Source organism: Orycteropus afer, unplaced genomic scaffold, assembly GCF_000298275.1.
Source record: "Orycteropus afer afer isolate SDZICR_OR568_19922 unplaced genomic scaffold, OryAfe1.0 scaffold00384, whole genome shotgun sequence".
NCBI classification, from domain to species: domain Eukaryota; kingdom Metazoa; phylum Chordata; class Mammalia; order Tubulidentata; family Orycteropodidae; genus Orycteropus; species Orycteropus afer.
In genome coordinates, this window is record NW_006921971.1 from 1,657,517 (window position 1) to 1,672,888 (window position 15,372).

The 15,372-nt window shown below is 51.8% G+C and overlaps 1 protein-coding gene across 1 annotated transcript in view; it reads right to left on the reverse strand.

The window, feature by feature from the left end:
- The window catches only part of NBEA (neurobeachin), a gene marked incomplete at its 5' end in the record, with an annotated part of 985,874 nt that overhangs the window by 11,098 nt on the left and 959,404 nt on the right, over positions 1-15,372 (reverse strand). The window contains one exon of the mRNA XM_042782600.1: positions 14,046-14,216. Within this exon, the coding sequence (XP_042638534.1) occupies positions 14,046-14,216 (171 nt within the window). The remainder of the gene's footprint in view (positions 1-14,045; positions 14,217-15,372) is intronic.

The window sequence follows — 15,372 nt, forward strand, 5'->3', positions numbered from 1 at the left end:
GCAGTTCCACTCTGTCCTCTAGGGGCGCTGTGGCTCAGAATGGACTCCACAGCAGTGGGTGTGGTTTGGGCTTTGCTTCCATGAAGACTGACAGCCTTGGAGACCCTGTGGGCAGTTCCACTCTGTCCTCTAGGGTTGCTGTGGGTCAGAGTCGACTTGATGGTAGTGAGTTCAGCAATTTTTCTTTTTTAGCGTCCTGAGTTGTAACCTGAAAGTAGACACTTAGGAAAATTTATTTAGAGCAAAGCTAAATTAAACAGTTTTCAGAAAATTTTACCTTATGTGGTATAGAAAAATCTAGTCAAATAATCTAGTTATACTGCAGAGAATTCTGACAAAAAAGGGCAGAAATATGATGTGTGCAATGAGAAGCCCTGGTGGTGCAGTGGTCTAGCACTCTGCTGACAACTGAAGGCTCAACCCACCAGCCTCTCCACAGAAGGCAGTTGAGGCAGTCAACTTGCATAAAGATTAAAAAACAAAAAACAAAACAACCCAACACACTGCCACCAAGGAGCTCTGGTGGCACAGTGCCTAAGGCACTTGACTGCTAACCAGAAGGCTGGAGGTTCAAACCCACCAGCCACTCCTCAGAAGGAAGGTTGGGCAATCCACTTCCATAGATTTATCGTCTTGGAAACCTAAAGGGAGATTGTTGTGAGTTGGAATTGATTCGATGGCAGTGAGTTTGGTTTTGGGTTTGGGGCACTGCCATCAAGTCAATTCCAACTCAAAGTGACCCCCACTGGGTGTCCACGGCGGTAAATCTTTATGGAAGTACACACTGCCCCATCTTTGTTCTGCAGAGCGCTTGGTGGGCCTGAACCTCTGACCTTCTGGTTAGCAGCCAAATACCTTATCCACTATGCAACCAGAGCTCTTTTCGATAACGACTGACAGCCCGGGAAACCTTACGGGGCAGTTCTACTCTGTCCTCTCGGGGCGCTGTGACCAGAACTGACTCCGCGGCAGTGGGTGTGGTTTTGGTTTGTTTGTATAATATAAAAACAAATGGTTTCCACTATGAAACAATTTTTTCAAGAACCCATGTCTGATTTAGGGAGTTTAAAATGTTTTATTTTCTTTTAGTTTTCCCTAACCTTCTGGATAAACTGGAGCCTGACTATGAGGGGACATTGTCTCAGGTTCTGAAAGCGTTTTTCCCTGTTCAAGCTGTGGAAGAGGGGACATGACGTCACTTGGGGCTGTGCGAGTGGGGAAGCCGCGGGGGGAAGGCCGCGCCTCATGTTGTATCTCTCTGCCAGGGACAGACACCACGCCCCGAGCCGTCAGTCTGGGACTATTCTGTCGCTGTCAGATCCCAGCTGATGGATGTGGCTCTGGTCAGAGGGCCGCAGCAGAGGGAGGTCCCTCCTGGGACCACCGTCGTCCCCTCACCCCCATGCCCCTTGATCCCTCAGCTGCCAAGTATGTTCCCCGATGGACTCACTGTGGGATCAAGAATATGCTGTACACGTGCTGAGATTCTGTACAGACCAGACACTGGGAACACAGCGAGAGGGGCCTGCAATTCACAGATTCCATCTCATTTTTATCAGCAGTCATTTCAATATTCCTGCTCCTCGCTATCTCATCACCCCACAGACCACACTCACAATAGTTACAAATCTCTATGACAATTTTATGCATTGATGATGTATGTCTGTCAGTAACGAATGCCGAGGAATGCTGGGTGTGATGGTTAAAGTCATGTGTCAGCTTGCCTGGGCCATGATTCTCACTGGTTTGGCAGTTGTTCTGTATTGATGTCATTTGGTAGTTCTACAGTGATGTCATTTGGCAGTTCTGTATGATGTCCTCCAGCAGTTCTGTAGTGATGACATTCGGCAGTTCTGTAATGATGTCATTTGGCAGTTCTGTATGATGTCATCCAGCAGTTCTGTAGTGACATCATTTGGCAGTTCTGTATGATGTCCTTCGGCAGTTCTGTAGTGATGACATTCGGCAGTTCTGTAATGATGTCATTTGGCAGTTCTGTATGATGTCATCCAGCAGTTCTGCAGTGACATCATTTGGCGGTTCTGTATGATGTCATTCAGCAGTTCTGTAGGATGTCCTTTGGCAGTTCTGTAGTGATGACATTTGGCAGTTCTGTAATGATGTCATTCGGCAGTTCTGTATGATGTCATTCGGTAGTTCTGTAATGATGTAGTCATCCTCCATTTTTGCGTAACACTAGTTTTTGCATAGCGACCTGGTTTTGGAACCCAACTATGTTGGCAAGTGAGGAGTGCGTGCATTTTCAAAGTGGATGATGGAGAAGTGTTGGCTGCTGGTCTCCGTGCAGAGTTCACTAGCAGGTCTTCAGTGAGATGGACCAAAGTCCAGGCTCCTCAGGGCACTCGTTTCAAAGCTCCTTTGTGGGCCTCCTCCCGCGCACAGCATTGGTCCTTCTGAGACCCTAACAGAGCTGCCCTGTCACTGTGGCTTTCCTGGGTGTGGAAGGCTCGGTGACAGGGCACTCAGAGTCACCCATGACCTTTCTGCAAGGAAGCAAGATGCTATCACCACAGAAGAGATTTCCGTTCACGTTCACAGTTACAAAAGAATGGGATGGACTTTCTACTGAAAATCCCAGAAAAGCGGTTCAGTCCAGGGGTGCAGGAGTTCCAGGACTGCTGTGACGTGCAGATGAACAGGACTGTGTCTCACTGACGTGGGCAAGGGCAGCCGAGAGCAGCAGGGCCCGTGAGGAGGCCCCGTCCGGGTTCCGTGTCATGTCAGATTCACCCGTGACGAGGTTCCGTGTCACTGGCACACGTGGGGGAGTGGCCAAGATAGGACACCGATACCAACCGTGCCTGGGTCCACCCTTTCCACAGGTCACCAGGGGCCCTGCATCCCAACATGCCATGGGTCGGACATGTCAGATTCACCCGCAACAAGGTTCCATGTCAGGACACGCCGGCTGCATGCTCAAGGATGGAGGGGAGATGAGTACATCCCTGTGTTCTCAGTCACCCCAAGTCCTGCTGGCCCTGCCTCCCTTCTCTGAGCGCTGGGGACAGGCACGTCGGGTCCTGTAAGTCCCGAACCTGGACCTCAATCGTATGAATCACTGTCCCAGTGCCACCTGCGGAAAGCAAGCCTACAGTCCATCCACCTGGCTTCCCCAGGATCGGGGTGGTCTTGGTGCCCGGATCTGAAGCTCAGGAATGGGACCGTGTGAGTCACCCCGCTTTTCTGTGCTGCCTCCCACCCAGGCCCAAGGCCTTCCTTGCAGGCCAGCCTCAGAAGGCGGGCGAGAGGCCGAGCCAGGGTGCCGAGCACCCCCTTCTTGGCCCCGCACCCCGTGAAGTCTCCTCACGTTGGGCTGAGCGAGTGGGAGGGCTGAGGGTCTGCTGCTGAGGTCTGGGAGAGGGCTGTCCATCACCCATTTACCCTGTGGCCTCAGAGGGCCCAGGGAGGTCAGTGTCAGGACACATGACCCTGACCACAGAGACGGCTTCACCTTCACTAAACCCAGAGGGCGTCTGTGGGAAACGGCGGCCCTGTCCCAACGCCTGACCCCCTTCCTGTGGATACTGCACCACAGTGTCAGCTCACACATCAGATACCCAAGGGGAGCGTGTTCATCTTTGACTTATCGCACGATGGTGCCCCATGACAATGACCGGTCACCTCACTGATGACAACTGGGGGGGTCTAAGCGCTCAGGAGAGCACGGTCACCGCTGGCCTGGACTCACCGAGGCGCCCCAACACCCAGCAGTCGCTTTCACTGGCTGAATGCTCTCTCCCAGCTCCTGATGGGAACCGCTCAGTGAGGCCCCTTCAAGTGGCGCCCAGGGTGTGCCCTTCCCGCCAGGCCCTATATCCGCCCCTGACAAAGCCATCGGAAAGCCTCTTTGCTCCGAGAAGGGAGACAAACTTGTCTACACAGATGGATGTGAACACATGAGAAGGCGAGTCCCTGGGTGGTCCTTCCTCTGGACGCTACAGCGGTGAATGGCGGCCGCAGGGCTGGGCACGGAGAGCGAGCAGGGACTGGGCAGATGTGTACTGACAGGTCGTGGCCGGCAGGTGGGGCAGGGCCCGGAGCTGCCGTTCACATGATGGGTGCTCAGAGAGGGGCTGTGTGCACAGCTGGGCCGTGTGCAGAGACACACACCGGTGCCCCGTCATTGTTGCGTGATGTGCCCCTGGGCCAACGGACCTGTTTGATTTAGGACAGCAGAGGCGGGACAGCACTGCTCAGTGAGGACGCAGGTGTGACGGGAGGGGAACGCTGTGTCTTCTCAGAGCGGCACCTGCCACGACCGTACTGATTTCCGTGTCACGCACCAGCCTGTCCACGGCGCCCATGCCTGGGGTCGACGTCCCCATGGCCACTTTACACGCAGGCTGGACTCCGAGCCGAGACCAGGGCGTTGCAAGGACCGCGGTGCTAGCCTGGCCTCCTGGGGACCACCTGGTCGGAAGCCTTCACGCATCATGAGAAACGTCAAGGCTCAAGATCAATGAACTGCTGACTCCAGGGACCCGCTGGAGGCACCGATCCATCTGAAGGACACCAGGTGGAGACGCTGTAACTGTCAGGAGGCCCAGTGGCCGAGCCCAGGCAGCTCCCTGACGAGTCACCCACTCAGCGCGGAGCTGATGGCCCGCTCCAGGTGCCTCTCTTTCATGCGGGAGGCTGCTTCCAATTAAAGTGCGCAAATTAATTTTTATCACTTCCAAATGAGTTTGGGAATGTGTGTAGACGTCGGGTTCCAAGGGGCGCATCGGTCCCTCACATGGCTGAAATTCTGTTACCTCGTTGGACATCCATTGCCAACCTCCCCATCATCCCCGGGTTGGCATCACACGTGTGAAAGGGCACAGGGGCCAGAGGTGCTGGGAGCCACGTTCAGGTGACACTTCAGCCGTCACCACTGCCAGGCGGCCCGGCCAGCTTCTCGGGGGCTCGGAAACTCTTCCTCACAAAGATCCGTCTGCAGACTGTCGCTGTCACTCTGGCCAACACGCGACAACGCAGAGACGATCAGAGAAAGCTGCCCAGTGTTCCCGAGGTGGCTCAGTCAGTCCCGGACACGTATCCGACACAGTGTAGCCAACTCCACACCTACAGGGGTCTCTTCTCTGTACTCCCTGACACCGATACCCATTAAAAAATAACAGGGACAGTGTGAAGAGACACACACTAAAGTCATGGGGGTTCACCTGGCGACCATCTCAGTGATGAGCACTGTGAGTTGTAACTAAGTCACACTGGTCCGTGATGCTGTGACTGGCGACATAGAGCAATTCAGTGACGTACCGAGACTGACCCTCAACTGTGACAGGTCCGGACGTTGTCTCAGGCCATGCCTCCTCTGCAGGCGCTGCTGATGTGTCCAGCCTCCACACCCTGAGGGCGGCACTGCCACACACCTTCCTCTGAGTGGAGCCGTACCTACCTCTGTGGTCTGCCCACCATCACATGGGGACACACAGAGCCTGCTTCTCTGACCAGCGACGTGGCAGCTGGGGGGCTCTAAGCCGGAACAGAGACAATGCCCAATGGTGAGCACGTGGCAGCCGGCCAGCACACTGCGTGGCAGCCAGCCAGTGTGCTGTGTCTGCCTTGGCCACAGTGGCCTGGGTCTGGGTGGGCTTGGCCAATTCAGGAGCTATGACTCAGGTCAATCAAATTCTGAATCTGACCTTTTTTTTTTAAACTATTGTGATTATTCCAGGAAGTTGGGGTGATGTACTTCCATAAATATTTACAGCCTCGGAACCCAGTGGGGGTTGCTGCGTAGGAACTGACTTGATGGCAGTGAGCCTGGTTTGGTTTCTTATTGTGACGACTCACGTGGCAACAGCTGAAACAGTTTTTCCATAATCATAAAGTGGTGCCCAGATGGAAAGCTAAGCAGTTGGTGGGCATTTAAAGTAGGTACGACAGCAGATACTATCTTACAGCAAGTTGTGATTCAGGTACTGAGCACTCAACGGACCGTACTGTTTGCATATAACACGCCCATGCAAACAACGTCATGTGCATATAACACGCCCACGCAAACGTCCTGTGCATATAACACGCCCACACAAACGTCCTGTGCATATAACACGCCCACGCAAACGTCATGTGCATATAACATGCACAGCACATGCAGGAAACAAACGTGTGAGGGGCTGCACGGTTTGCAAAAAACATACAACGTGTGCGCTCTTTGCATGAGAATATGGTACTCCGAACGCCCATGAGGGCCAAGCAGTTCCGTGCTCAGTATGTGTGAGAGTTGAGTTTGTGTGTCAATTTGGCTGGGCCTGGGTGAGTGGCTGGGCGGCTGGTGGTAGTTATTCCCCATGATGAGACTGGCAATTAGCTCCATGGTGGGATCTACCACAAGCAGCTGAGTGGCTGCCTTAGGGATGTGGTCTGCTTCCTGTATATAAGGAGAAGCCTTGGGAATGGTCTCTAGCCTGTGACACGCTTGGACCCTGCATGTAGCTGTGTCGTTGCTCAGCAGCCTGCCATGCTCTGCCAACCTTGGAACTTACAGTGGACTTAAGTCAATGGCCTGCCGTGTGGTTTGGTAACATCGGGACTGTGCCTTTTGACTTGTCGACCTTGGGCTTGTCAACCTCAGCAGCCAGCAGCTGTCTGAGTGAAGAAACACCTCTAGCTCCAGTGGGCCGGGAGCAGGAGGCAGAGCTGGACCCCAAGGTTGAGGGGCTTTCACCCAGCCCCTGGAGCCTGGAACTTTGAGCTTGGACTCAAAGCCTCCAAACTGTAAGAATAAACTCCTGTTTGTTAAGGCATCCCCATTGGTGGTATATTCCTGTCAGAGCAGCACCAGGGAACCAGAACAGTACAACGCAACGTCTTGGAAAGTCCACGGAGTCGTGCCAGTGACTGCCCAGCACGCCGGCTGCTGACGGAGCTCTGGACACAGCAGCTTTCAGCACACGTCTGTGTGTGAGCACTTTACCCGGAAGGCTCTGCGTCCACAGGAAACGTCCAGCGAAGTCCTGAAAGGTGGGTTTTATGGAGGTGGTTGAGGCCCATAACAATGGCCAGTTTTGACGGTTACTGACAAACATGCACTGATAACGTTCGGTCGTCATTGCTTCTCAGAGATACTCTTGTCCTTATTTAAAGCTTAAATAAAACACTGCTTTTAACAAAAGTAACATAGTCATGATTTTGCCCTTAAATAAAGATTAATAGAAACATTTTGTAATTATACACATCCCGTCATAAGGAATTTCAAATGCTCTACACATTATTATAATTAACTTCTGGCTAATGGATGGAACAAAGCTACCATCAACAGTGAACTCTCCTTTGATTTAAAAGATCATTGGAACCTACACACGGAAAACTACAAAACACTACTACAAGAAACTGCATGGGATCTACATAAATGGAAGGACTTGCTTCGATCATGGAGAGGAGACTGAATATTGTGAAAATGTCAATATCACCCAAAGCAATCTACACATTCAACGCAATCCCGATCCAGATTCCATCAACATTTTTTAAGGACGTGGAAAAACCAATCACTAATTTCATATGGAAAAGAAAGAAGCCTTGGATCAGCAAAGCTCTGCTAAAGAAGAAAAATAAAGTGGGAGGTCTCACAGTCCCAGATCTTAAAACCTACTCTACAGACGCAGTAATCAAAACAGCGTGGTATTGGTACAACGATAGACAGACAGACCAATGTCTGTCAGAATAGAACTGAAAACCCAGAAATAGACCCATCCATCTATGGACAGCCGATCTTTGACAAAGGACCAAAACCCATTAAATGCAGGAAGAGATAGCCTCTTTAACAATGGTGCTGGCAAAACTGGATACCCACTTGCAGAAAATGAAACAAGACTCATACCCTATCCCACACAAAAAAACAAACTCAAGTTGAATAAGTTGGATCCAAGACGTAAGCGTAAAACCTAAAACTATAAAATTCATCAAAGATAAAATAGGGGCAGACCTAGGGGCCCTAATTTATGGCATAAATAGACTATCAAGCCTAAGTTAGAGTGCACAGGCAGTGAAGAGAAACTAGACAACTAGAATCTTTTAAAAATGAAATTCTTATGCGCTTCATGGAAAGACTTCTCCAAAAGGTTAAAAAGAGAACCTACAGATTGGGAAAAAATATTTGGCTATGACATATTTGACAAGGGGCTTACCTCCAAAATTTATAGAAAACTTCAACACCTCAACACCAGAAAGACAAACAATCCAATTTAAAAATGGGCAAGGGACATGAACAGACATTTCACTAAAGAAGATATACTGGTGGCAAACAGATACAACAAATAGACCCTAGCAATAACAGCAAAGTTCAACAAGACAGAAAATAACAAATGCTGGCGAGGTTACGGAGAGATTGGAACTCTCACACACTGCTGGTAGGACTGCAAAATGGTACAACCATTGTGGAAAATGGCACAACCATTGTGGAAAACGGTACAACCATTGTGGAAAATGGCACAACCACTGTGGAAAACGTACAACCATTGTGGAAAATGGTACAACCACTGTGGAAAATGGTACAACCACTGTGGAATATAGTATGGCGTTTCCTTAAAAAACTGAAAATAGAAATACCATGTGATCCAGCAATTCCACTACTAGGAATACATCCTAAAAAGGTGAGAGACAGGACACAAACAGACATATGCACACCCATGTTCACTGCAGCACAATTCACTATTGCAAAGAGATGGAAACAATCTAAGTGCCCATCAGCGGGTGAATGGATAACCAAACTGTGGTACATTCACACAGTGGAATACTGTGCTCCATCAAAGAACAATGAGGGATACGTGCATCATCTCACAAAGTGGATGAGCCTGGGGGACACTGTGCTGAGTGAAATAAATCAATTGCAGAAGGACAAATACTGTATATGAGTCAATTACTGTAAACAGTCAAAGCCAGGTTTACTCAGGGAAGGAAATTCACTTTGGTGGCTACTGGGGATGGGAGGGAAGGGGTGGGAAAATTTCGGATTAGCTGGGGGTCACGTGTTGATTTGGGTGAGGGGAGGGATGGTGTAGAAAGAGTCTGTGACCAGCATGGTGACACTGGAGAAAGGAAGGACACTGAAATGTGCACAGAAGATACAGACAACAGAGGCCAGTACTAATGTGTGCACGATACTACATGACCACTAACACCAAACACCAGGCTATGAATAAATGCACACACAGGTGAGAAGACCAGGTGGGGGCAGATAAGCAGGAACGCACCCTCGACCAAGGACAGATTTGGCTGAAGACAATCTTACACATGCCCTTGTGCTGCAGAATTAGCCACACACAGAAGCAATGGAAGACAGAGCTGGGGTGACCTCTCAGAGACACCCAGACACCTCGAAGGAGAGAATCATGGGGCCTGCCGACTCGGGACCATAGTGTCGGGGGACACCGAGCTCAATTGGCACAACGTAGAACATGAAAATCTTGTTCCACAACCTACTTTGGTGAGTGGTGACTGGGGTCCTAAAAGCTTTCGAGTGGCCGTCTAAGATGCCACTAGTGGTCTCCCCTCATCTGAAGCAAAGAAGAGTGAAGAAAATCAAAGGCGTCTGGAAACAATCAGTCCAAGGATAAGATGGACCAGGAGGACCTCAGCCTTCACGACCCTGAGACCAGAAGAAGTAGACGGTGTCCGGCTATCAATGCCAACCACTCGGAGAGATCAAAACTGGAGATCCTGGATCAAGTGGGGGGAAATGTGGAAGAAAATTAAAAAACACAATAACGGCCAGAATTGCTGGTCGGATAGAGTCTGATGGAATCCCCAGACTACGCCCCCCCCAAGTTACCCTTTGGGCCTAAAAACGGACTCACTCCCGTGGATTGGCTCAGTCCAACAGTAGAAAGACCTCCATGCAGAACACCTACCCCAGGGCGATGCCCACCTACTCTAGGGAGATGCACCCCCGAGAGCAATCGGCCTTGGGGCCCCAGAGGGGCAGCGTTCGCAGAGCGATGGCTGGACAGACAGAGGGCGTGGTCAAGAAGGGCACAGGAAGGGGTCACGGGGGGGGGAGGGGAGGGGAGTTTGCTGTGGTGGGGGATGGTAATCGGGGCGTGAAATCAAATGTGCAGGAACTGTTGAACGCAACACAAACTTTGTAAATTTGCACCCAAAGTGCACACATACACACACACACACAAAGATCATTGCAAAACATAGCACCGAACACAGATCCCAAAACCAAGACGAGTCCAGCCCCATTCACAGCAGCCCGCGTGCCAGAGCAGAACCGGTCCACGGGGCTTGCACGGCTGCGATCCTTACGGGAGGACGCCCTGGTGGTGCAGGCTAAGCACTCGGTTGCTAACAGCAGAGTCGATGGTTCGAACCCACCGGCCATGTCACGGGAGAGAGATGCGGCAGTCTGCTTCTGTAAAGACTACAGCTTTGAAAATCTTGCAGGGCTGTTCTCCTTTGACCTGTATGGTTGCTATGAGTCGGAACTGACTCCAGACAGCAATGGGTTTTGGTGTGAACCTTTACCAGGAACAGGGCACCCGGTCTTTCTCCTGCAGAGTTTCAGGGTGGCTTTGAACCACCAACCTTTGGGTTAGCAGTTGAGCACGTAACCAGTGCTCCACCGGGGCTCCTCCTGAGCACAGATAACCACCGCACGGTCACGCTCTTCCTCTCGATTCTCCGCTCAACAGCTGTTGGGGTCAGTGCCGTCGAGTCACCTCCGACCCACAGCGACCCCGTGTACAACAGCACGAAACACTCACTGGTCCTGTGCCAGCCCCACAATCCTTGCTACACCTGAGCCCATATTGGCAGCCACTGTGTCAATCCACATCACTGAGGGCCTTCCTCTCTTTCGTCGACCCTCCACCTCACCAAGCATGACATCCTTCTCCAGGGAACGGTCCCTTCTGACAACACGACCAAAGTAGGTGAGACCAAGTCTGGCCATTCTTGCCTCCGACGAGCATTCCGGCTGCACTTCCTTCGGGACAGACCCGTCAGTCCTCCTGACAGTGCACGCGACTTTCCGCATTCCTCGCCAGCCCCAAACTCAAAAGTATCGACTCATTAGCAGTAATTGTATAGAGCAGCTGTCTCAGTTACCAGCCGGCAGCTTTTACAAAATCAATCTCATTTTTTGAAATCTCATTTGCAATGGGTCTCAGTTTCATTTGGAAGATGTTCCTAATTGGATTTAATGCTTTATTCTATTTTTTTAATTTTTTCTAATACTTCTAATTTTGGTCAATATATATGAAAGACATCACACGGACCTACTGTTTACCTAAAGTTTTCTAAGAAACTTTCCACTACTAAGGGAATACAGGAAATAGGGAAACGCGTGGAAATACACTCTGATGAAATGTGATACTGTACTGCCATGCCTGACAGAAAGGAAGCCATCACCAGTGCATTGAATGTTTTACACACACACACTCGCAAAACCAAACTAACTGGTGTCGAGAAGATCTCCACTCACAGCGACCCCCACTGGGTTTCAAGACTGCCCATTTTTACGGGGGCAGACTGTCTCATCTTTCCCCTAACGACTGGCTGGTGGGTTTGAACCACTAACCTTTGGGCTAGCGGCCAGATGCCTTAACCACTACGCCATTGGAGCCCCTGAGACACACATACTCGAGTCCTACTGAAAAGGGAGTTTTGTCAACGACCGGGTTAAAGAGAGACTCACGAGGAGCCTGACTCATTGATCACTGATATTCAGTGTGACGTTCACCAGGCACGGAGACGGGCTCGTGAACTACTGGCATCTATTGGCGATGAAGCCGCTGTGAGTCTGGTTTTCCCACTTCAACGCCGTGCCTTAGTCGACAATTCAGAGCAGAGAGGGAAATGACAGGACACGCTCTGCCTTCTGTCCCGGCACGCCGGGAGTTTCTGCGTCTGCAGGTCCAGCTGTGGACAGTGGGACTGAGATGCCGCACAACACCTGCCCACGGAGGTCACGGTCCCACTGTCTCCTGTTACACTCCTTCACAGTATAACCTGTGAGCTGGAACCCATCAGAGACGGAAAACACAGGTATTTCCCATAAACCGTGTGGCAGAAAGTGGTCAGGTGGCACCTGGCAGAGGCGGAACAACTGTGAGACCCAGAAGGACAGGGCTGTCCTGAGTCGGTAGCTCTCACGTGTCACTGTGTGTGTGGACAGGACCTGTGCTCTGACCGGCTCCTGTTTTACAGGATTCCTGTGAAAACGTGTCTGTAGGGCACTGACTGAAAGCACAGGTGAACACGTCCTGTCACCTCCAGTGAGTTCCTGGGTGGGAACTGCCCATGTGTAGAGGGAGGCAGCCTCCAGCCACGCGGTGGATGCGGCACCTCACAGACACCTCAGCTTCCCTGACAACACCGCAGCTGTGACACACAGATACCCTGGGAGTGTCTCACCTGCGGAGTCAGGGTTTCCCACACCCCTTTCAGTTTATTCCAGAAGGCCGTTTGCTACGACGCCTGTATGATGACAATCAGAAGAGCCCTGGTGGAGACACTCATCGCTGTCAACACTACCAGGAGACCCTGCTTATTTTACAGACGGTACATGCAACAGAGCTACTGAGAACTCAGCGACTAACATCTGCAGTGGTTCCTTAAGGAGCCCTGGTGGTGCAGTGGTGAAGCATTCAGCTGCTAACAAACAGGCCAGCAGTTTGAACCCACCAGCTGCTCCATGGGAGAAAGATGTGGCAGGCTGCTTCCAGAAAGACTAACAGCCTTGGAGACCGTGTGGGCAGTTCCACTCTGTCCTCTAGGGGCGCTGTGGGTCAGAATGGACTCCAGGGCAGTGGGTGTGGTTTGGGCTTTGCTTCCGTGAAGACTGACAGCCTTGAAGACCCTGTGGGCAGTTCCACTCTGTCCTCTAGGGGCGCTGTGGGTCAGAATGGACTCCACGGCAGTGGGTGTGGTTTGGGCTTTGCTTCCGTGAAGACTGACAGCCTTGGAGACCCTGTGGGCAGTTCCACTCTGTCCTCTAGGGGCGCTGTGGGTCGGAAAAGACTCAATGGTACCATGTTTCTGGGTGTCGGGCAGTTCCACCCTGTTCTGTAGCTAAGAGTCGGCATCGACTCCAGGGCAGTGGGTTTTTGATTTTTCGTGATTTCCAGGCAACCTGTCCTTCGGTCCTTGGGGCTCACGTCTGTCCGCACACCGGGACCCAGAGCCTGAAGATGAGAGGATAAACTCCTGACCCAGACCCACAGCCTCGGGGGGCTGGGGTAGCTCTTCCCAAACAAAGGGCCCCTTGGAAAGTGCTCAGGAGAACCTGCGGGGTGCACAAGCTAACCCGGCTCCCGGGTGGGCTCAGAGCGCTCCCGCCACTGCCTGTGTTCTCACCACGGAGTCTCCGTTTTCGCCCCACAGGGTGTCCGGGAGCGCACCGGGAACAGCACACACAGTAGGAATCACACCCGCGAGGGGACGTGTCTTATTCAGCTTTTGAATCCCCAGTGCCTGGCGGGAAGGGTCCTCAGTGCTGCTGAATGAATATGGGCATGTGTGTGGACTACATGGAAGAGAGGGGGCGGTGACCCCGTGGAGGCAGCCATGTGTCAGAGAACAGAAGGGCTGTATTCACTGGAGAGACGTCACACGAAGCTTCATGGCCCGGTGACATAGAGGACATTTCTGTGTGACAGGGACTCTGGAGACGGGGCAGAAGAGCAGTGTGAGGGACCTGGTGGCCTGGCTGCAGGTGACAACAGCCGGACCTTTTCTTACACTTTTAATGCAGCCACATTCCAACAAAGACTCTGCCACTGAGGTGTCCGTCTGACAAAACCCTTAACAAGCCCTAGGATAATTATTTGGAAAAATAAAAAAGGCAAAATATACCTAAATGAATGTGTAGTCTGTTTGGTACAGGAGAGGGTGAGAGAAAACGGGAAGGCTTCAAGGAGCTGGACCGACACACTGTTGCCGTGAGGGGCTCAGGTACGACAATGGCAGTGACCGTGGCCCGGGACGGGGCAGGGAGGCGTGCTGCGAGTCGGAGCCGACGCGACGCCGCTAACGACAGCGACCCCAGGGGCTGCTGGGACGGCGCAGGCCGCACTCACTGCTGTTGGGGTTGTCTCCGATGATGTGGTGGCGGCCACTCCAGTACCAGAGAAGCAGGGTGGCATCCCGGGACCCGGACACGATGTAGCAGTCCCCGCCGATGTACGACTCCGATCTGGCCAAGCACGTGACCACGTCCCAGTGGCCAAACACAATCTGGGTCAATTTCCCTGAAACGCAGAAGTGACGGGGTGAGTTCTCTGAGCGCTGTTCTTTCCAGGGCAACAGGCATCCCGTTATGCTAGCAGACATGTGAAAAATGCCTCTTCGATACAAGGCGTCAACATTTCCTCAACAGCAAAGACGAGAAGGTTTGGGAGCAGGGAGACTAGATGGCTGGAAACAGAACAACCAGAACAGAGATCACGAGCACATCCGTGCACTGGGAAGACGGAAGCCACCGTCACTGAATAACTGATGCAGAAATTGGTGACCGGGAACTACACGGCTGTGTAAACCTCCACCAACAACAGGATAAAATGTTGTTTCAAAAAACCTGATACAAGGACGTCAGTTGGAATTTTAAAGGACACATCTTATCATCTAACATAATCATGATTTTTTTTTTCAGGGCTTGACAGTGATGAGTTAACGGGAGCCGTAAGGTCTTTGGCTGGATTCGAACTTGGGGCAGGGACCACAGTATTCAGACTAAGGTTAGGAATAGATGGGGTTACTGTTACGGGCACACCCCATTTGCTTGTGCTTCACAGACACCGCGCGTCACAGACTGCAGGCTGTGGCCACCCTGCGTCCAGCAGGTCCGCTGACGCCACTTCATAGCAGCCTGTGCTCACTCGCTGTGTCTGGGTCCCACGTGGGCCGTTCTCATGATACTTCACACTTTTTCATCCTGCTCTCGCCTACTGAACAGATGACAGTTGAGGGTTACGACTCTCAGGCAGGGGGAAATCAGCAGACGTGGCCACTCCTGCAACACTTGTGCCATTGCCATGGTCTGGGACCAAACTGCAATGTCTCCGAGGTGTCTCTACAGTTCTTTACCTCACAACGGGAATGTTTAATCTGAACCTTGGGGTGGACACATGATGAAAACACGTACGCTACTCGGTACAGGTTTATATGAAGCCCTCAGTGTAGCCACAGTCACTTCTAAGGACCTCTGGTGGCACAGTGGTTATTTGGCTGCTAACCAAAAGGTCAGCAGTCCAAAACCTCCAGCTACTCCATGGGAGAAAGATGTGGCAGGCTGCTTCTATAAAGATGACAGCCTTGGAGACCCTGTGGTGCAGTTCCACTCTGTCCTCTAGGGGCGCTGTGGGTCAGAATGGACTCCACGGCAGTGGGTGTGGTTTGGGCTTTGCT